The following is a 22,661-nucleotide window of genomic DNA, read 5'->3' as shown; positions in this document are numbered from 1 at the left end:
ATGAAATATTAAATTTTCAGGAAACTCTTCCTGAATATATTACTTGATATCCTAAATATGAGATATATGCAAGTTTTGTTAATATATATATTTTAACTTGCTATTCTAACATTTTACCTTTATAATTAAATATTAAAATTTCAAGAAGCCATTCCTAAATATTTCAACTTGTTATCCTAGCATTTTTCCTTTTTAATTAAATATTAAAATTTTCAGGAAGCTCTTCCTGAATATATTACTTGATATCCTAAATATGATATAAATGTAAGTTTTGTTAATATATACATTTTAACTTGCTATTCTAACATTTTACCTTGCTATTTAAATATTAAATTTCAAAGAAGTCATTCCTAAATATTTCAACTTGTTATCCTAACACTTTTCCTTTTTAAATGAAATATTAAATTTTCAGGAAACCTTTCCTGAATATATTACTTGATATCCTAAATATGAGATATATGCAAGTTTTGTTAATATATACATTTTAACTTGCTATTCTAACATTTTACCTTTATAATTAAATATTAAAATTTCAAGAAGCCATTCCTAAATATTTCAACTTGTTATCCTAGTATTTTTCCTTTTTAATTAAATATTAAAATTTTCAGGAAGCCCTTCTTGAATATATTACTTGATATCCTAAATATGATATAAATGTAAGTTTTGTTAATATATACATTTTAACTTGCTATTCTAACATTTTACCTTTATAATTAAATATTAAAATTTCAAGAAGCCGTTCCTAAATATTTCAACTTGTTATCCTAGCATTTTTCCTTTTTAATTAAATATTAAAATTTTCAGGAAGCCCTTACTGAATATATTACTTGATATTCTAAATATGATATATATGCAAGTTTTGTTAATATATACATTTTAACTTGCTATTCTAACATTTTTCATTTTTAATTAAATTTTATATTTTTAAGAAACCATTCTTAAATATTTTATTTTATATCTTAACATTTTTCATTTTTAATTAAATATTAAATTTTCAGGAAGCTCTTCCTGAATATATTACTTGATATCCTAAATATGATATATATGCAAGTTTTGCTAATATATACATTTTAACTTGCTATTCTAATATATTATCTTTTAATTAAATATTAATTATTCAGGCAAGTCTTTATAAATATGTTATTTACTATCCTAACATTTTTTTAATTAAATATTAAATATTCAGGAAGTCCTTCCTGAATATATTACTTGATATCCTAAATATGGTATATCTGCAAGTTTTGTTAATATATACATTTTAACTTGCAATTCTAACATTTACCTTTCTAATTAAATATTAAATTTTCAGGAAGCTCTTCTTGGATATATTACTTGATATCCTAAATATGATATATATGCAAGTTTTGTTAATATATACATTTTAACTTGCTATTCTAAATATTTTGCTTGCTATCATAACATTTTTCTTTTTTTTTTTGTTTTTGAATCTCTAACAAAAAAGATAAGTGTGTGGTGACTACTTTTACTTGCTATCTTAACATTCTTTTTAGTTAAATATTTTTTAGGAAGCTCTTCCAAAATATTTTATTTGCTATCCTATGATTTAATTTTTAATTAAACATTATTTTTTAGGAAACCCTTCCAAAATATGTAACTTACTATCCTAAAATTTTATTTTTAATTAAATATTATTGTTTCAGGAAGTCCAGAAGACTATTTTGAAGAGACTGATAACCGGAGACTTGATGTTAACAAGAAATATAGTGAGTATAACTCTTAATGCATGATTTGTTTTGTTTTGCTTTTTGATACTAAGATCAAGTGACTAATTTCTTGATTTTGTTTATTCTTCTTGTAATTGAATATCGTTGTAATTGAATATGGTTTGATTAAATGTCTTTGATATCATTTCCTTTTATTTTTTGATTAAATATTAAATATTCAGGAAGCCTTTCCTAAAAATCTTAAATTGATCTTTGGTATGCTTGGTAGCAACTATGTTCTCCAGATTTCATGAGTACCAACTTAACATAGGAGTAAAATCTGAAATATAACTTATTGTTCTTCCCGGAAAGTAAAAAACAAAAAAAAAAGCTGCATGATCCTCAAATTAGAAACAACATTCTACAACTTGTGAGCTTTGTTTGAACGAACTCCCCCACCCCACAGAAACCTCTTTCACTGATCACTATTCTTGCTTATCCTCGTCCCCCTCCCCCAGGTGTTTTTCACTTCAGTTTTTAAAAGCTGTCATCACTGACTCGGTGAATTTGTGGAGTTCTTAAAAGCTGTCATCACACGATGCTATGCTCATTCCAACACTGATGTAACCAACTCAGTGCAACAACTGGCTTCTTCTGAACATACAGGGCCCACTGCAAGTTAAAAAAAGAATAAGGTATCTTTAGCTGTCATGATGAAACAAGAATAGCTGGTTTTGAACAGCTTCCTTCAGGATATAGTAGATACCATTAGTCATCAGAGGCAAAAGACTGATCCAAAACAATTTCTGGGAAAAGGAGAGATGTTTCACTAGAGGTGCATACTGCATAGTAAATCTTTCCTCCCGCTCGAAAGCCTCCGTTCTAAGGAAATCACCTATGTACTGCCGGAAAATTTAATATACATCCTAGTGTTTATTGGAGCGGATATAATTGAACAGAGAAATACTTATAGTTTACCTAACATAACTGATTAATCTTTTGAGATGCATGAAGAAAAACAGCAGTGTTGGAATGTTCATAAAGCAAAAATAAAAATAAATCGGGAGCCAACGATGATAATCTACAGATGTGTGAAGTGAACATTTAGAAGCTAAAAAGAATATTGATTGGCAATCTTTGAGCAACAGACCTTGTACTTAGCAGCTAGGACGTTCTTGACAATGACGAAGTTGACATCTGAAGAAGTTCTGGAAACCAAAACTCCCTCCATGGAAGTAACTAGCTTCTCAATTTTGACCTTGAAAATATAATTGCAACCAACCAGTTAGAAGGGGGATGAGTCCTTGCCAGTAACTAGAAAATATTTCTCTAAAAAGATATGAACTTTAGTAATAATATCCATGCTTCTTAGTTGCCATTCAAAGTGTGAAAAGATAGTTCCATAGAAAGAACAGAAGGTTACCTAAGATCGCTGAGGCAACATAGAGTCAAAACTCACAACCATTCCCATGGACACTATACAAAAGGGGAATAACGGATCCTAATAAACTACAAACGATATCTATTATACTAACAAAGAGAAGACGAAGTGAAGTACCTTTTCATCGATCTGAAACCCAGAAGCAAGAACCTTAAGACCATCCATGGCTAAACAACAAGTGAATCCCCCTTGTGGCAGAGCTCTACCATCTTTCGCAGCAGAGCCATTCACCTCCTGCAACTCAATTTTGCCTTTTCAGTAATCCCAATCCATACGGATTTCAAATAGAGAGTGATGTTCGGAAGTTGATACCTGATGTTCGAGGCGGCAGATTCGACGAGATTGAAGATGATGGCGATCGAAATCGGAGAGCTGTCGCCACCGTCGCTTCGCGTGAGAGAGAGAGAGAGAGAGGCGTATCTTATTTTTTTTTTCTTTTTTTTCTTTGTTTAATTAATTCTAAAATAAGGGTATTAGAGACATTTTACTCTTTAATGAATGCTATTTTTGTGACTTTCTCTCCTTAGTATCATTTTTGTGATAAAAACTTTAAAGGTGCTATTTTGGACAATTGCCTATTAAAATATCAATGCAAAGTGATTCAGATAAAAGATAAATTAATTGGAAAAGATTTAACTTTTTCTGATCCTCCGATAAAAAAAAGATTTTAATTACTATTGTAAGCTTTTCTAACTAAATCGAGTGAATAAAATAGTTATGGCTCTTTTTCTTTGAAACACTAAATAGTTATGACTCTTAAAATACATTTAAGAAATGAAATCTATATATAATAGCAAACTATTTTTTGATGATAGATGACATCATCGTTTTTTTATAGGAAAATAAAATTTTAATCTAACGGTCATGTTTGTTTGTTATTTTTGATCTAATGGATGAAAAGTTCTATTCTTTTGAGTGGCTTATGTAATCAAAAAAATGTCGTGTCATTTATCTTCCCCAATCGTCTCCTTTCTCAAACAACACAACCCTCCGTAAAGCGTTGCGTATAAAGCATCTTTCCTGAATAGTTTCATTATTAAACAACACAACCCTTCATTCACACCTCTCTGAACAATATATGTATAAATTTATTAATTTACATATGATGCACGAAAGCACGACAGTAACACTTCAGAAACGTTCCGAGAAGATGTTCTTTGTAGTGAGGGGACAATAAAAAATTTATGGGTACGTCTAGGGACGAGGAGTTTACAATTTGACGCCAGTGACCTAGAATTTTTATGTTACTCTATATCAAAATTTTGCTGAAGAAGATGATTTCAGTTAAGGTCTAAGGAAGCAAGCAATATAATGTTAATCAATAGAAAATTCAATTGGAAGGTTAGGGGGAGGGAGAAATCTGGAGACTGGAGATCTCAGAGGTATGGGGAAAAAGGTATGTCGTTCCGGTGATCTAAAAATCCCCCGTTTCACAAATTATGCGGACGAGAATACGTTAATCAAGGCAGACGTGGCGGGTTAGGGCTGATCGGCAAGATAGGGGGTGGTCGGAGTTGAGTCCGCCTGAGCCATTAGAAGAAGTGTTTCCGTCACACTGGTTTTATATCCCATTTATTAAATAAAGAAGAAGACCATGTGCTTCTAAGCAATTATTGATACATTTTTCCCACATGCCTAATTATTTATTATTCTACAGGCCCACTTAACCAAATAAACTAGAACTAGATCTTGACCCGTGCGACCGCACGGGTATTAATTTTTAGTTTTAGTTTTTATTTATTTATACTAAATAGTATATTTGTAATATTTGATCGTTTTATATTGACTAAGGTAGGGGTGAATATTTGGGTCTCCACTCGAATTCGGTTAAAATTTATTCGGATTTGAGTTTTTTTTTAGTTTAAAGATTCTAACTCTATTCGAGTATTTATAACCTTTGGTTCCGGTTTGATTCAGATCTTTGCGGATTTGATAACCCGTTTAAACTATTTTTAAATTTTCAAAATTTATATATCTTTAAATTTCTCTAAATCTAAAGCCAAAGTACCTAAATTAAAAATTAAAAATAGGTTTAACTTGAATATTTGGATGAAGAATAAATATATATTTTAAGTATTTTTGATGCTTTGATTATTGTTTATCTACTTTAAATGTTAACTTTTGATTATTTTTTATATTTCAAATATTTTAAACAACTTAAAATAGCTTATATCTTAGATATTAATTCGAAAAATAGCTAACATATTAAAGTATATAAATATGATTTAAATACATTCGAATATCCAAAATATTTCGTTCGGATAAGGTTTGGTTATGGTTCTCTAGATACCAAGTTTGGATATTATCTAGTTTCGGTTTAAATTTGCTACTACTTTTTTCGTTCAGATTTTTTAAATGAAAAATTGATATTATAATTTCCAGAATTGTTTGTCTAATAAAAACATTTTTTTTTTGAATTTGACATTGATTTAATGGAGAAGTTAATGAAGTGTATTAAATTCAAATTCAATTTTGGAAAACACATTAATCTAAGTGGAAAAGACAAAACATTAAAATAGGAAGTGTCATTTAATTATGTATTTAATTTAAATATAATTTTGGAAAATACATTAATCTAAGTGGAAAAGACAGCATTAAAATAGGAAGTATTATTTAATGTCAGTGGCATACCATTGTAATTAAAAGTGAAAACTAAGGGGTATTTTATATGGGTACTTCTTTTTTAATAATATAGATTAACTTATGCATTTATTCACATGTTAATATAACTATATATAAGATCTTTATAATAAAATTTTAGAATTAAAATTATAGTAAAATTTGTTTAATAATTTGTATTTTTTAATTTTTGTATATAAATATACTTAAAATACATGAAAACAGTCATAGAATTATTTCCCGAGTAATTTTAGATTTATTTCCAAGTTCTATTTGGTAGATGTCATCAACTTTTTATAGGAAAACATAATTCAATTTCACGGTTGAATTTGTTATTATTAACTTAATATGTTTGTTACTTATATTTAAACAGTAAAATAAATAAAATAAAAGTTCTATTTAGAAACTTATATATCTTTATGGTTTAAAAAACCTATATCTAATCATATAAATAAATTTTACAAAATGTTATAAAAATAAATATATTTATGATTTTTTTGTATGAATCTGAATAAACTTTAAACCGATGGTATACCCGACCAAAACAAAGTAGATATGAATTCTATATGATAGCTATTCTTTTATAAACCGAAATACTAAAACACTAAACCGATACCGAACAACACCCCTGAGTCACATTGTACCCTCCCCCCCCCCCCCCCCCCCCAAAGCAAACATTAAAAGTTTCTCATAGTTTGAAAAAGATAGTACAAAGTCAATAGTCTTAGAGAGAAACCATGATCCTTATCATAAATTTTACAGATGTTTTTTTGTTTTTTTTTCAAAAAGCAAAACAAAGATTAAAAATTGCTGTTAATCTTAGAATTGAAAAAAGAGAATAAGAAAGAAAAAAACTATTATTGGGGCTTCCATTTTGTTTTGCTATAATTTTTTTTTTGTTATAACAGTTTATTTATATAGAAAGTTGTCTCTTTTTAGTTTTAACACTTATGCCCTTTCAACTCTATTTCTTATAAATTTTATTTCATACATCTTTTCATTTATAGGTTTTATTTACATAATCTCAAATTATAGTTTGGAAGAACCATTTTATGCTATTAAATTATATTAAAATAATGTAAATTGAAAACCAATTTAGATCGACTGAAAAAAAACTCATTTGTTTACATATATACTTTTTAATAAACAGTTTGGAATTGTGTCCCAGTATATTTTGTGAACCAAATCAATTCTGACTTCTATTTATCTTGTTTCAAATTTGAATTGGTATTTAGAATTTGATATTTTATTAAAAATATTTTCGCTGTAAATAATTTTTATCTGGTAGTGAAAGATATACTTTATATTTGGTTTTCAAGATTATATTTGTGTTTCATTTTTTCGAGATACCCATAATTTGCTTCCATAATCCCATATTTCATCATTAGTTAATACTTTTGAAGGATTGCATCAATTTGGCATTAGTTTTAGGGAAAATAGCATAAAAACCCTCAAAGTGTCACTTACTATCACTTTAAACTTTGAAGTTTTTTCACTAACACTTTAAACCTTCAAAGTGACAATTGTATCATAAAAAACCTCCAAAACAAAAAGTTGACCGGTTCAGCAAGTAATTTTTCAAAATTAATTATTTAATTAATAAAATAAACAAATAAAATCCAAAAAATAAATAAAAATCGAAACTTTTAATAAAAGTTACAAAAATGAAAAAAAAATCAAAAAAATTAAACTAAAATTTTAGAAAATTAAATAAATATTTATAAAATTAAATAATTTTCTAAAATATTAATAAAATAAAATAACTAAAAATTAATAATAAATAAGTTTAAATTTAAATAGAAAAGAACTAAATGAAAAGTTCACAATTTTTTTAAAAAATGGAAAATAGAAAATTCAAAATTCACTAATGACGATGATGGTTTCTCACATAACCATTAATAATGACGATAATTGTCATATTTCCAATGATAGTTTCCAACATCATCGTTGAAAGTGACAGATTTTTTTTTTCAAACTTTTGAATTTTCATTTTTTTTTGAAATATATGAATTTTTTATTTTTCCTTTTTTTAATTTGGTCTCATTTATTTTTGAGGTTTAATTTTCTAAATATTAATTAATTTTCTGATTTTTTTTCGAATTTTCTGATTTTTATTTAATCTATGAGTTTTTATTAAATTTATTAAATTTGACAATTTTGTTTAGTTTTCTGATTTTTATTTATTTTTTGAATTTATTTATTTTGTTTATTTTATTAATTAAATAATTATTTTTGAAAATTACATGCTGAACCGGTCAATTTTTTGCTTTGGAGGTTTTTTATGATATAATTGTCACTTTGAAGGTTTAAAGTGTTAGTGAAAAAACTTCAAGGTTTAAAGTGCTAGTAAGTGACACTTTGAGGGTTTTTTTATGCGATTTTCCCATTAGTTTTATATCTTTTACTTTTTCGTAAAAGATTTTTATATATTTTATTTATAATAACTTTTTAATAATTTTTTATCCTAAATCATTTTAAATATCAGTTATATTTTTGTAAAAATCATTTAAATATCATCCTTTCGTTTTAATCATTTAGTATATAATAATTTTAAGTTTTAAAAAATTAATATTAATTAGTAAACCTAATACTTCTGAATGATTGCATCACTTTGGCATTAGTGTTTTTGATATCTTTTATTTATAATACAATTCTAATAACATTATTTTTCATCTTCAATCCTTTCATTTTAAATAGTTATATATATTACCATTTTGGTTTCATACATTTAATATATGATAATTTAGAAATATTATTAGAAATTTAATAGTGATTATTAAATCTAATACTTTTGAAGGGTTGCATTGCTTTGGCATTAGTATTTTCAATAAATTTATTTACGATAAAGTTCTAATATCTTATTTTCATATTTAATGTTTCTATTTTGACTATATCAGTTATATATATATATATATATATATATATATTAAATAGTTTTATGTAATCAGTTTAAATTAATATCAAAAACTTAATATTAACTTTCTCCCGCGATTTCGCGGGGGTCTACATCCTAGTAATAGTAATAGATCAAAAAAATTAAAAATATGAGCAAACAAATATAAAAGTTAGATCAAATAGATAATTCACCTCAGAGTTAGACATGTTCATTCATCAAGCACTTTAAAAAGGACTAATCCACCGGTGTCTCTACTATTAAGACATCCTTTTCAAATCAATGAGATTGATTTATGAAGAGCATAATTATTCTTTAAAAAACCGGAGAAATGAGATCATAACAAGATATCGATGTTTTTCAGTTTGACTAACACTACAACTACTTAAGCATTAAAAATCTTATCGATTTCACTTTTCAAACAATCGCTTGTATAATTGCAAACAAGTTTTCAGCTGAAATTTGTGCATTGTTAAACATCATTGGAGAAAATTTTAATCTATAAGAAGATGGATAAATTCATCTGAAAACAGCCATTGAATGTTGGAATGATCAGAACCTTGTGTTTTCAGTTTATGGATTTAATATAGATAATAATAAATTTTCCTTTTTTATCCAAACCTTCTTCTTCTATTGGTGTAAATAACATATCATTTTATATATAAATAATTACGAAGTCATAAAAATGCGAAAAATACAACTTAAATCAAAACCCTATAGATTTTCAGATCAGAAACACGAGTAAAATGCTAAAACTCTAGCCAACTCACTCAAAAGTATCTATTAAGCATTTGAAGTGAATCATTTGACTTCAAATTGATATAGATTCACACATACATTGACATAAACAAATATATGAGTTTTCATTGTTTATCAAGTATACATTTGCAGCATATATCTTAGGAGTATCAAGATCAAGTAGAAGATCATCATCTTTAGGAAGATGAACAGAGATCAACGTCAGGATGATGGAAGTGATGCACTACATGCCAATAATAAAACAAATATATGATAATCAAAAATTGTGCACAAAATTTCTATTTCATGGGAATTTGTTAATAATATTTTCGTTTAGAATTCTTTCGATCATCTGTTGGAATAAGTTAACAAACATTAGAACAAATACTCATCAAAAATGTAAGAAGAACACTATGATTAAAATAGCTTACTTATTATCAATGTCACCTCCTTCTCTGCTATCTGAAAAGGATATTAATAAGACTAAACTCAATAATATTGTTAAAATTCCACATAACATGGAATGGAAGCAGGGGAACATATCAAGAAGGCTTCTTGGAAGCAAACATGTGGAACTTTGTTTTCCTCAAGAAGCTGTAGCGTTTCTGGACATATTTGTTGACCATGGACATAGAGGCAAAAGTAGCATTCATCCATGTAATCTCGCAGACGTTTGATGAAGCCCTTGTCGGATGAAAAAAACGATTAGCAAGGCTGGAGTTTTATGAAGGCGACAAAACGCTGCTAGTGAACTTAAAGGGAAAAGTCATTAAATAAGGTAATTCATCGGTCAACATCAAAAGATTCAAAACTCTTATCTCCAACCGAACAAAGACGTGTGAGTTTTCTTGACCCAAACCGGTTTATTTAACCAGAACTAACTAAGATTTATTTAGTTCAGTGTGCTTTCTTGCGACACTATTTAGTATTTTTAGTCAAAGTGTGCTAATCACTTGAAATCAAATGTTACTCTCTGATCTTCTTTTTGATTTTTTTATCAAGAAAAAAAGTAGCGGTTTAATCTAAAAGATAGCTTGATTTCTAATTACTAAACCGGTTTTTCATTTGCAAAACAACACAACTCAAGTCAACTTTTTTTTTCTTTAAATTTAGCTTGAGCTTCTGCTGCAGCTATTAGTAGTACTAGTAGCACTTGGGTAGCTGGAGGCACCAAGAAACAGTGCTTCAGCCAATGGTCCACCTGGTGCTGTTGAACAGAGCCATGATGGTCCTTCATGACTAACCCACTGATGCGTGTTTCTTCTCTCCAATTCCTCCACACCTCCACCTGCCATTGATAGTGTAAGAGAGCTTCCCATTGCTTCATCTTGATCCCCTTCTACAAAAAACCGCCTCGTCTCTTGGCGGCTTGGACTAAACAGACCCTCCAACGCTCCAAAGCTCTGGTCCACAAGTGGCTCTTTCTGCCTGAAGTTCAGATCATAATCAAATCCCCGTTTAAGCTCTCTGCTTGCTCCAACCCCTGGATTCAAATTTGCATTGCCGTCTTCTTTCATAAACCACCTGAATTCTCTTCACATATCAAACCAAGAAGCTTCAGTTTTTTTTTTTTTTGCAAGAAATTTTTTAAAATGAGGACATGTAGTTTAATATGTTTTGACAAGAGTGTAACCTGTGGTGATCATTTGAAGAGTGAAAAGTGGAATACGTAGAGAATGGGTTTACTGGCTGTCCGTAAAACTGAGGATACGTTCCGGCATACTGGCTAGTGGTACGAGTGTCATTGTGTTGAGATGATTCCACATGCTTTCTTGAACGAGGACGGCTCTTGTGTGCGTGTCTCTCACAGTATTTATGATCAGGGACCACGCTTCTAGAGCATCTCCATTTCTTCCCATCCGTTCTCTTGCACCTCCATGGCTCCATATCAGCAGCGTTGTTGCTTGCGTTTGAAGCAATCCCCAGCTTCAATGAACCTCCTTTCGCCACTGTCAACACAGCAGATTCATATACATATCAACTAAGAGGTAATGTTTTCTTGAAACTTGAACATTCTCATAATGGTTTTAAGTTGCATAAAGAACACATGTGAAAGCTTAGGAAGAGATTTTTACCATTTTGATGGTAAGAGTTTGAAGGGTGGTTGGGAAAGGGTGTGAGAAGCTCAGGAGGAACAGGAAGAGAAGCCATGATGTACTCATATATATTCCTCTGCCTCTCAAGCTCCTGACATTGAGCTTCACTGAAAGCTGCTGAACCTTCCTTTTCACTCATACTTCTTCCCATCTCCCCTGGATATATATATTAATAATCCACCAGTTTCACATTAAAACCAAACATAAAAGTTTTTGTTACATATATAACTCAGAAGTCATAAAGGAGAGAACTTTAAACCTGAGGAGCACAAGGTGAATAAAGGGTCTGCAGCTGAAACAGCAGCAGAACTAGAACCTGCTGCGAGGGAAGTGCTTGAAGCAGAGAAGACAGGGTCGGTAACACCAGCGGAACAGTAACAGGGATATGATGGATAATGATGTGATGGTGGTAACATAACTTCTCTATGGGAATGTTCTACAACTCCAAATCCAAACCCACCACCAACAAAATCTTCCTTATTACGTTCTGCTCTTGTTCCCATTATGCAACAAAGTCTCAACTTTTTACCAGCAAAACACCTCTATAAACCTCAAACCCACAACCAAACATAAAAAAAGAAACTCCTAGACCCACTCTTGTCTCTGTAGTGGGAACCTCACTAAGTTTATCTTTCAGACAGCAACAACACCCAAAAAAACAGAGGAGAAACAGAGTCTAGAACATATAAAAGAAAACCTTAAACATACTTACAAGAACATAAAGGCTCTCTCTCTCTCCCTCTCACTTATAGGATGAGAGGATGGGGAGAAAACAAATAGGAAACTTAGGTTATTAACAACATGTGAGAGGAGCGGTGCCGCTATTTGCGAGCCTTATGAGCCCATAACGCTTTTTCTCTTTTTTTGCTTCCTTAGTCTCTAACATTCGACCTCGTTTCTGAATACCGACAAAAGTCTATACAGTAAGTCATTAACTCTCCTCTCTCTCTTCACCCTGACACAGACATTAGGGCATCATTATTGGTGGGCAGAGCCCTTAACTTTTTTTTTTGTTTTTTTTTTTTTTGGTCATCAAACACTTAAGGGCATATAAGGGCAGCCCTTATTTAAGGGCTGCCCTTATGTGCCCTTAAGTGTTTGATGAACAAAAAAAAAAAAAAGTTAAGGGCTCTGCCCACCAATAATGATGGCCTTAGCATCCCACGTTGTCGTTTCCTTTCTAACCCCCGTTAACTCTCTATCTTTTACTTCGACCTTAGGTAACGTCTTTTATCTTTTGTCTTCTTCTCAAAAACTTCCACATCATAACATTTACGTTCCATGAAGGGATGGATAGCAACAAGCTCCGTTAAGTAACGTGTGTTGTGAGATGTGTGTGTTATGGTCATTGGACCAAACCAACCCACGTCTCTCGTTTCCGTGAGGAGCTTCTCATAGGGGGGGACCAGAGGTGGAGGGATGTGATGCTCTAACTAATTTATCTTTCCTTCTTCGTTCACTTATTTTAGATTTTACTAAATTTTACACTCTTTTTTCTTTTCTTCTTTATCTTTTCGTACCCCACTACTTTATTATCTGGATTAGTACTTCTCTAATTCTTTCTGATTTAGCTAAATTATTGGGTGAAAACTGATTATGTATAGAAAAAAAGAACATATCTATTTCTATGTTATAGGCTAATTTTAGTGTTATTTTCTTTTAGTGCTAATTCAAGGTGTTGGAATCACATAGGACCACTCACTAATGTTCAATTGTTATAAGAAAAATATGGTTCACTAAGATATCATTTGTTCGCCAGTGATATACTCGGTGGTTTCTATCCTGAAGACACGTGCTTAAAGAAGACCATATTTTTCAAGAATCCAAAGTAAATCCCATATGTTTGAAAGTAATAGGAATCACTCCAGTTATATTTAACTCGCATGAATTTTATGTTAAGCTTTGGCTACATAGCACAAACATGTTCCAAACCGTATTGCCACGAGACTACATATTCTACTACAGACTCATTCAGTAATGTGGAAGTGAGTTTAGGAATGAGAACATAACTTACCTAAGGGATAAAAATAAATAAAGTGATTTGAGAAGATGTCTAACCTGTTTTGGAGCAGATCTTGGCATCAAGTGGTTTGGGGGTCAATTTTTCGGTATCTCCAAAGCTGTGGACTAACTATTGTATGATTGTAGCCTATTTTTCTCTATAAATGTAAATATAAATCTTACCAGAAATAATTAAAATATATTTGAGTACAAGCAACAATGATAGACTCAAGAGATGAAGAACGAGTTACCTCTCGAGACCGAATAGGAAAGAAAAGACTTTTCAACGTTAGGAACCAATCACAAGACGCATCTCTCGTTGTTCGAATGACTAGAATTTACCAACTTTGTGCAATTAAACTTCACATTGCAACAACCTGAGGAACTCGGGGTTAAATCGTATAAGATATAGTTCATGCGTTTACACGGGTGTACACACACATGTTAAAAGCCCAACATGAGCCAATATAATAGTATACTAGATCTTGATCCGCGCTTTGGAAGTACGGAATATTTTACGATGAAAATTTTCACTAATAATTTAATAAATATTTTGTTAAATTTTAAAGAGTGTGTATTTAAAATATTTTTGCATTTAAATCAGTGTTTTTAAATTCAACCCGATTGTGATTACACCGGTTAATCTGAAGATCTGACAATTCAATTTAGATTTTTAAAATATTCATATTAAAAAATTACTAACCGAGACTAACTGATTGAACTGATGGATGACCGATCTAATTTGATTTAAATTATAATAGTTTCATAATTTGTAATCTTATAATCTAAATTTTAAAGTTTATTATTTTACAATTTATGAAATTATGATGTTTCTACAAAATTTTAAAGAGAAAATGATAGATATAAAATAACTAAGATTAATTATTGTATTGTTTGGAAACATTGATAGTAGTATAAAAAATATATTGTTTGGAAACAGTGATAGTAGTATAAAGAAATAAGTATATTGTTTGAAAATATGGATAGTAATATAAAAAAGAATATTAGTGATTAATGTAGGTTTAACTATAAAGTATAAATGTGTATTTAATTTAAAAACTTACAAAATAAATATTAAGTCCGATAGAATGTTTCTGTTTTAATAAGATAGATTAGCTCAAGAAAGGCCCACTATTAGAAAGCCCAAGACTGGCCTATTTTTTTTTGGCACCAGACTGGCCTATTTAACGATTCGCAGTTTTTTTTGTACGAGTTAGCTGTTCCAGCTACTTGCATTGCATGGTTTCAATCATCATATGTACAATTCACTATTTCACTTGTTGAAATTTCTAAAAACGTAGTGTACAATACACCACGTGAATTTATAAAAAAATTCAAACAATAAGAATTTTGTTTGTCACAAGATATTTTTCAACTGTACTCTACAAAACTCTGAGACGTCTTGGTCTCGTGTGACATGTAATCGTGGTGGAGTCAAAACGAATTGAATGTAATATCAATATTTATGTGATGGCATGAAAAACCAGATATCGCGGACTTTGCCGCCTCTATATCATTTATCTCTCTAATCAGTCATAAAATCTACTATTTTTTCCATGCTCTTTAGAAAAATACACACTTGGAATACATTCGGAACTGAAGGAAACGAATTTACGTTGATAGAAATTGAAACACATTCACCATTGACCGAGTGATTGTGGTCCAGTGGGAAGTGATTGTGGTCGAGTGGGAAGAAGGCGGGTCTAGGACACTAACATGTTTCAGGTTCGATCCACCTGCTGCGCGAAACTAAGTTACATTTATTTTGGTCACCTAACACGGATATGAGCTCATGCTTTAAGATCTATTTGAATATCCGGAGAGAGAGTCTATCTATGGATTACATTTTCCCTTAGAGATTAGTTTGGACTTTTCTATAGGTCAGGGATACCCTTGTTAATCAAAAAAAAAACAGACATTCACCATTGAATAAAGTACAAGAGCATGCATGTCGTTAAAATCAATGAGCATTCAAAACGAACGACGTCATCATGCATATGCACCAACTCCTCAGTAAATACGCCGTCAACAATCATGTGTCTGTATGTATGCATCGAGTCAACATTTAATAGGAGATGAAAAAGAAATGAATAATGGATCTCACTATTACCTAACAGTACATGAATATTTTGACCAAGCAGAACAATGTTTGGAGCATGAAAAACAGATGTGCATATCCCTTTGTACGGATTAAAAGTTCTAATTTAGAACCTATCGATGTTCGAAATCGACATGACGATCTGACATGAGTTTTGTAACGTTTTAAACCATCCTGGTGAAAAACAAGATCTCTGTTTATCTTCTGAACCATTCAGTTTTCGACCAGTTTTGTACTTTTCTTACATGAATCTCGGACAGTTCTCACGAGTTATTGTCTTATTGATTGGTCTTCTGATCTGGACATAGGAAGAAACACAGCGTAAACCATGGTTTTTTACTTCTTACATCATCATATTCTCATTTATGAGCACCTAAAATCAGATAGTACTAAAGAAAAATAAAAATAAGATAGAACTACGAGTTCTCTTATTCTCACTGAACACAAATTTTGTGGATGCCAACGGAAGAATGATCAAACAAAAACCCAAGAGTTTGTAGGAATTTTTTTTAAACGATAGAAAATTTAAATCATCAGAATTTTTATGAAACAAAATGTTTAATTTTTCATGGTGATTAACCATGAATGACATAAATGAAAACAATATCCGTTCTTTACATGCCCCCAATATTAGTGTTTGCTCTGTTTTATAAAAAAATTATTTAAAGATGTTTCGCACGAAATAAAAATATTAAATATATTAATGTACCTTCGTTTAATGTATAATTATTTAAATAAAATGATCTAAATAAATATATATATATTGGTTAATTAAAATGGTAAAAAAATTATGTTTGGAAAATTGCATTGAAATGTAAAATAACATTTAAAAAATAAAAAGAAAATGATAAAATGACATTATTCAAGTAACAGAGGGAGTATGAGTTTGTTTGCATCTAGTAGACATAGCTATAACAAAACATATGTGATAATAATGTATATAATTTCACAAAATGAGTTATATTATTGAAAACAATAGATTTTATGAAGAATCAGATAATATCTTACTATTATTTTTCAGTTACAAGAAAAAAATCTTACTATTATCTTATATAAATTTCTTTTAATACTTATGAGAATCACGTGATTCTCATCTATCAAGTCGACGGCGTTGTAAGAAAGAAGTAAACAAGTGATCGTTTATTGCAACCTCTACGTTGGTCTAAAAATAGATACAATTGCGTGTCATGAAACAAAGAATAGACATTCTAATTGTAAGTAGTTAGATAAGAAAAAACGACTTAGGAAATTTTAGTGGAACAAGAAACGATAACTAATGAAATGGAAATAGTATGACGTAAATAATACATGTAAAAGAGAAATCTCAACGAAATGAGGATTCGTGCGTGATCATATGATAAAGCTAAGTCATGGACTGGTTCTGCTGTTTCACAGGATAGTTCAACCACTATGCACCTCTTTTTCTTTAGGCGTTAAATGACACAACCCACATTTCTCTTTTTTATACCCTTTAATTTTGTTTTCTAATTCTATTTGGTTACCTAGCTCTTTTTTTTTTGTCACAAACTGTTACCTTAACTTCCAGTTTTTCTCAATTTTTAAGTCTTTTTCGTACAAAGTATTTTGTTCACCTAAAGAATTTTCCACATTCAAGAAATTGCTCTAAAATTGTCACTACAGACATATATTGTTTTTATGGATCGAATAATACATATGTAAGCAATTATATGCCTTGTCTTTTTTTCTTTTTTTTTTGCTAAAATTTGGAATTATATGCCTTGTCTACGCATACAAATTATTAAATATAAACGAATTCCCAATTTGTCATTCCCAACTTTATGCGCAAATTAACAAAATACACATATAGTCTTGCACGCATTGACAATTGTATCTTTTGTGTTTTGTTGTTTTTTTCTTTTGAGAAAGTTTCGTTTTGTTTTATGTTCCATTTATCTTTATAAGTAAAAGAAAAGTTAACTTGACTAAAGTCACCATCTTCCTATCAGTATACATAGAATTTTCGACAAACCCATATAAAGATGTCAAAAATGAACTCACCTCCACATACTGTTTAGCTAGTGTTTTTAATACCGGACCAATTAAACCGGTGGATCCGTGACCCCTAAACAGTCGTTTTCGAGTGTCTTGAATATTATCTACTTTATGACATCATATTATGTATTAACAGGTATCATATATAGTCTATAAACTATATACATTCACACAACCCTTAGATCTTGTGTTTCTCCATACACTCCTCTTCTCAACTCCCAAATAGAAAGACAGGTTATTTATATTATATAAATGCATTGCACCACTATACAATACAAGACGACTTCATTCATGGATCTCTCTTTCTAAATTCCCAAATATATAAATTAAGAAGAGTTCTGTATTTATCATAAGAGTTTTAAAACTCTCTAAGCTTTATTGAGCCATGGCTGTGATGATGACAAGAAGAGCAGCGACCGTAGCAGGTATATGGCTAAATGAAGCCGTTAGCTTCCTCGTGTTCTGTCTCTTAGACATCCTCGATTCATTACTTTGTCTCGTCTACAAAGTAGCAGACTATGTTTTCGAAGCCGAGTGGAAGCCTTGTTACTGTTTATCGGCCAAGGAACCCATCACGGCGACTCGAGGAAAGATCCTCCTGTCTCACGATAATGGCGTATCTACGATCCTTACTCTTTCTCCGCTTCAAGAACTCAGGTATCCTTTGTCTTTTTATTTATTTGTTGATTAAAGCAAAATGTATTAATATCAGAATTGTCCATGCCAAGAATGTATTAATTTACATAAAACTAAATGAATTTAATATCTTGTGTTTATATAAAATAATGATTAATTCTTCCGTGTATATATATATATATAATTCAAGTTTGTGTTTAATACATGTTTTTCTTGTTAAAGTATAATTAATACGTGTTTAAACCATTACATGTGGTGTTCCTTCCCGTTTTACCCAGAGAAAACCCTTATCATTTATTACAAACTTTTACGTGAAAATTACAAGTATAAATGCTCAACTTTTTCATAAGTGACTCATGATATCTGTCCTTCGTTTCTCTATATTAATTTCAAATTTGTTACCTTGAGCCATTTTTTTCCGTAGGGGTTGAAAATTATAAATTTGCGTAGGTTTAGTAAGTAGTAACTAAAACCGGTCGGTATGATATTCCTTTCGGTTTTCTTGTAGCGGACGTTCCAAGATTGAGCTGGAGGATATCTCCGAGACCCTTTACACACGTCCTTCTCTTCTATCGGACCTCTCCGTTACCGAACTCAATAAACGGTTCGTTAAGGTTTCTCGGTCCGACTCCGAGTGCAGCCACCATCATCATGAGAAGACGTTGACTAAGAACAAACGGAAGAAAAAAATAACAAAGTCAAGCTTGACGGTGAACTTTACGGTCGTTGAGATGCTCCGGGAAAAAATCAGACCGCAGAATTTTAGACACGATGTCTCTCGATGGTCGGATTGTGATTGTGGGTTCTGCACATCATGGGCCTCTACTTCCGACAAAGATCACTCCCTCTTTGTCAAAACTCAAATACCAAAAGGTTACAAGTTCACATCTTTTATTTGGTTTAAGTGTTCTTGTATGTCTGTCTTTAACTTTATACATACATATTTATCTAGCAAAAGTTTAGTTAATAACTTGTGCTTATTTATAGATATAAGAAAACAAATAAATACATACTTAATAAACATTCTTTATTCTTTTTTTGCAATGCTTACAAAAATAATTTGATTTTGTTTAACTGCTAAACGTTGTTACTCAATTTCTTGCGTTTTAAAACAATCTGATCATTAAAACAGGGGTGACGGCGAAAGAGGATGTGTTGTTCATCCATGGATTCATATCTTCATCAGCGTTTTGGACTGAAACGGTGTTTCCAAGCTTGTCGGCTTGCTCCTCAGCTTACAGACTCTTCGCGGTGGATCTTCTAGGATTTGGGAAGAGCCCTAAGCCAGCTGATTCACTCTACACGTTGCGTGAACACGTAGAGATGATCGAAAAATCGGTCTTACACAAACACAATGTGAAGTCTTTCCACATTGTGGCTCACTCTTTGGGATGCATTTTGGCCCTTGACCTCGCGGCTAGACACGGTGGTTTAATCAAGTCGCTCACCCTCCTTGCTCCGGTGAGTTCATTTAGTAAAAATTATATGAAATTAGTAAAAAATGCATTATTATTAGTTTGACAAAAGAATATATGTTAAATAAAAGAGATGTGTGATAAGACAAATACAACACGTGTGTGCTTATGTATGTGTGGGTAGCCTTATTATCCGGTACCGGTGGGAGAGAAGAAGCCGAGGCAGTACGTGATGAAGAAGGTGGCGCCGAGGAAGGTTTGGCCGCCAATAGCTTTAGGAGCGTCAATGGCTGCTTGGTACGAACACATTAGCCGTACCATTTGTCTCCTCATCTGCAAACACCACCGTCTTTGGCAGTTCCTGGCTAAACTTTTGACCCGTAATAACAGGTTTTATTTCTTATCATTTATTTTCATTTTATTAATCATCATTTGCTAAAGAATTGGAAAAGATATATAGAATTTAAAATTCAACAGATCCAAATATTAAGTCTCCTACTTAACTAGTACATAACCTTTATCGCTGAAGAAAGTTGGGGGCTTTGTATGGAAAGTTTCAAAACATAGTGAACTTAAAAGTTAGGTTTACTCCAAGCTTAAGATTATTTGTTTGTTTAAAGTTTATCAACTTTATTTTAAGTTTAGAATCATTTTTTTTTTTGAAATAAACATTCATAAATCACGGCAAGGGTTATAAAACCACCTTGCAAATTTATTTCGTCGCCGTATCTACTCGCTGGTTAGTGTCTACAGAACTCACTTTAAGATTATTAACCTTACCTCACCAAATAAATTTTTATATATACAAATATAGATAAAGTACAATTACACGTGGCGTTAACGTGATCCACAAGTCACATCAAATAACCAGATATAGAGAGCCACGTCTTTTGACATGTCATTAGAATATCTTTGTTCATTGGAGGCTAGCCCTAAGAAAACAGAGGCTTAGGCAACCTAACTAGACTTAGTTCTATGCTAATCTAACTTTCCAACCTAAGTACTTATGACTATGTATGGAGCAATTGATATACTTTTGAAATGTCTAGGTTGGTTGATCCACCGATTTTAGTGACATGTCTATATAGAATTTTTAGGACTATGATGCATATATTCTAATATATAAGAATCTAAAGTAAAAATTAAGATTAGGAATAATGCTCACATCCAACCAGAACAACGAACCTTCTATTCTAAATTGAAAAGGGAAATTCTAAATTGAAAAGGGAAATAGGAAGGAAAATGCATCCCTATCGGTGCAACCAGATACGAGTTTGTGTAAAAAAAATAACTGTGGTTTTTCACTGGAAAAATGAAAAGTAAAGTTCAATATAAAATGCCAGGTTTAATAAGTAGAAATTAGAGAGGTTATATCTCTCATGCACACACTAGCACTCTTTAATGTTGCAGACTTGCAGCTAGTGTATATGCTGATTTATTTTATTTTTAAAATAAAATGTTAAATTTGATTCAAAAGAAAATATTTTTTGATACCAGTTTATGCTACTGGTTTCTGACTTTCCAAAATAAAATAAGATATAGGACTTCTACGTAGTATATATATATATGTGTGTGTGTGTTCTCACTACTTGATTTTGATATAATCTATTGTTCTAATATAAAAATTATCAATACAGGACAGTAAACTTTTTAATAGAAGGTTTTATGTGTCACACGCACAACGCAGCGTGGCACACTCTACACAACATTATATGTGGGACAGGAAGCAAACTTGATATGTATTTGGATGTTGTACGAGATAAACTCAAGTGTAGCGTGACTATCTTTCACGGAGAAAACGACGAGCTCATTCCCATCGAGTGTAGCTACAACGTCAAACAACGGATTCCTCGGGCACGAGTTAAAGTTATTGAGAAAAAAGATCATATCACCATGGTCGTTGGGAGACAGGATGAGTTTGCCAGAGAGCTCCAAGAGATTTGGAAGACTTCATCTTTCTGAAAGTGTGTGTTCTATGAAAAATTGTGAACGATCGTCAGTTGATCTATGTGATTGGTAGATAAATATATTTATTAAGTTTGATCATTATAAGTTAAGGAAATCCTTATGTACTTAGCCATGAGAACGAATCAGTCGTATCAAATAATAACACTTATGTTTTTTTTTTTGGGTGTAAGTTTTCACTTATGTTTGTGTATGCTAATCAATGCATCTTATTCTTAAATGTTCTAATTAAGTATTCCATGTAATTTCACATTTAGACCCAAAAAGGTATTCCATGTAAATAGAAAGTGTGAATTGTCATGCCTTCTCCTCAGACCCGTTTGACCGTCTAACAAACAAACGAGGATAGATCTAATTAACAAGATCTTACAAAATATATTTATGAACCTAAAAGCTGGAAAAAATCTAATTAACAAGATTATTCTTATTTTAGTCTAATGATAACCAAAAAATTGTGATTCATTTTAAAAATAAATTGATACAACCCAATATACAAAAATTATGAATAACTAATCCAATCAAAATATGAACAATCAAATCAAACAATTATTATAACTTAGTTGTTTTTATATATCCATATATGTTTGAATTTACAAGTTATATTTATTAATGCAACTCTGATGTAATATTAATTTGTGTTTCTATTTTTCTAAGACAATATATCACACTATAACTATACAAATTTTATAAATATAAGAGGATAGACCGAAATAACTGAAGTTAGAAAAATATTATATATGCCAATATCAACTAATTATAAAACATAAATCATTGTTTAATTTAAAATAATAGGTGCTACTCAACATATCAAAATGAATACTTAAGAACTAAATAGTATATTTGAATTCACATATCTAATTAAGATAAGAATATAATGATACTTAATATAATTATTTATTTATTTATCATACATATAAGTTACAAACTAACGTAAAATTTATAAACAAACAAAAATAAATATTTAATAATTATTAGAATTTAATTATTTTCTAATGTTTATATCCATGCTACTGGAAGTGGGTGGGTCAAGATTGGTTGAACAAATCTACCAATACTAATGAATGTCTTGGACCCACTTAACC

At 30.7% G+C, this 22,661-nt stretch overlaps 3 protein-coding genes across 12 annotated transcripts; 1 reads left to right on the top strand and 2 right to left on the bottom strand.

Moving 5' to 3' along the window:
• Positions 1-1,912: 1,912 nt before the first annotated feature.
• Positions 1,913-3,575, bottom strand: LOC130508035 (uncharacterized). 9 transcript variants are annotated; one of them, XR_008942701.1, is made up of 6 exons: positions 3,418-3,575; positions 3,223-3,339; positions 3,088-3,140; positions 2,815-2,922; positions 2,431-2,566; positions 1,913-2,336 (listed from the first exon to the last, which is right to left on the bottom strand). XR_008942701.1 is itself a non-coding variant. In XM_057003180.1 (5 exons), exons 2-5 carry the CDS (start codon positions 3,268-3,270, stop codon positions 2,272-2,274), a joined length of 357 nt encoding a protein of 118 aa, XP_056859160.1. In that variant the 5' UTR covers positions 3,271-3,339; positions 3,418-3,575; the 3' UTR covers positions 1,913-2,271. The 9 variants fall into 9 exon arrangements, 1 of the variants encoding a protein (XP_056859160.1); XR_008942704.1 differs by having other exon boundaries at positions 2,643-2,922; positions 3,088-3,339; XR_008942699.1 differs by having other exon boundaries at positions 3,088-3,339.
• A 6,796-nt stretch (positions 3,576-10,371) lies between these two features.
• LOC108840803 (growth-regulating factor 8) lies at positions 10,372-12,416 on the bottom strand. Of its 2 annotated transcripts, none has more exons than XM_018613622.2 (4): positions 11,711-12,416; positions 11,431-11,607; positions 10,989-11,304; positions 10,372-10,879 (listed from the first exon to the last, which is right to left on the bottom strand). In XM_018613622.2, the coding sequence occupies exons 1-4, from the start codon at positions 11,952-11,954 to the stop codon at positions 10,465-10,467; spliced, it is 1,152 nt and encodes a 383-aa protein (XP_018469124.2). In that variant the 5' UTR covers positions 11,955-12,416; the 3' UTR covers positions 10,372-10,464. The 2 variants fall into 2 exon arrangements, with proteins under 2 accessions (XP_018469124.2, XP_018469123.2); XM_018613621.2 differs by having other exon boundaries at positions 10,372-10,888; positions 11,711-12,415.
• Positions 12,417-17,615: 5,199 nt separating this feature from the next.
• Positions 17,616-21,739, top strand: LOC108825799 (probable lysophospholipase BODYGUARD 3). The gene is made up of 5 exons (XM_018599154.2): positions 17,616-18,220; positions 18,708-19,072; positions 19,332-19,660; positions 19,799-20,004; positions 21,252-21,739. Exons 1-5 carry the CDS (start codon positions 17,949-17,951, stop codon positions 21,574-21,576), a joined length of 1,497 nt encoding a protein of 498 aa, XP_018454656.2. The 5' UTR covers positions 17,616-17,948; the 3' UTR covers positions 21,577-21,739.
• Positions 21,740-22,661: the final 922 nt, after the last annotated feature.

This window comes from Raphanus sativus, chromosome 2 (genome assembly GCF_000801105.2).
Source record: "Raphanus sativus cultivar WK10039 chromosome 2, ASM80110v3, whole genome shotgun sequence".
Classification (NCBI taxonomy): Eukaryota; Viridiplantae; Streptophyta; class Magnoliopsida; order Brassicales; family Brassicaceae; genus Raphanus; species Raphanus sativus.
Note: the sequence above shows the minus strand (reverse complement) of the source record. Positions and strands in the feature narration are given on the sequence as shown.

Excerpts from the sequence above, each read along its gene's own strand:
- LOC130508035 (XM_057003180.1), bottom strand. The coding sequence starts at position 3,270 with ATGGATGGTCTTAAGGTTCTTGCTTCTGGGTTTCAGATCGATGAAAAG. Across the intron at positions 2,923-3,222 it reads GGTTTCAGATCGATGAAAAG|GTCAAAATTGAGAAGCTAGT; the intron begins GTACTTCACTTC and ends TATATTTTCAAG. Across the intron at positions 2,567-2,814 it reads TCCTAGCTGCTAAGTACAAG|TACATAGGTGATTTCCTTAG; the intron begins GTCTGTTGCTCA and ends ATTTTCCGGCAG.
- LOC108840803 (XM_018613621.2), bottom strand. The coding sequence starts at position 11,954 with ATGGGAACAAGAGCAGAACGTAATAAGGAAGATTTTGTTGGTGGTGGG. Across the intron at positions 11,608-11,710 it reads ATTCACCTTGTGCTCCTCAG|GGGAGATGGGAAGAAGTATG; the intron begins GTTTAAAGTTCT and ends ATATATATCCAG. Across the intron at positions 10,889-10,988 it reads TCTTCAAATGATCACCACAG|AGAATTCAGGTGGTTTATGA; the intron begins GTTACACTCTTG and ends TGATATGTGAAG.
- LOC108825799 (XM_018599154.2), top strand. The coding sequence starts at position 17,949 with ATGGCTGTGATGATGACAAGAAGAGCAGCGACCGTAGCAGGTATATGG. Across the intron at positions 19,661-19,798 it reads CGCTCACCCTCCTTGCTCCG|CCTTATTATCCGGTACCGGT; the intron begins GTGAGTTCATTT and ends ATGTGTGGGTAG. Across the intron at positions 20,005-21,251 it reads CTTTTGACCCGTAATAACAG|GACAGTAAACTTTTTAATAG; the intron begins GTTTTATTTCTT and ends TTATCAATACAG.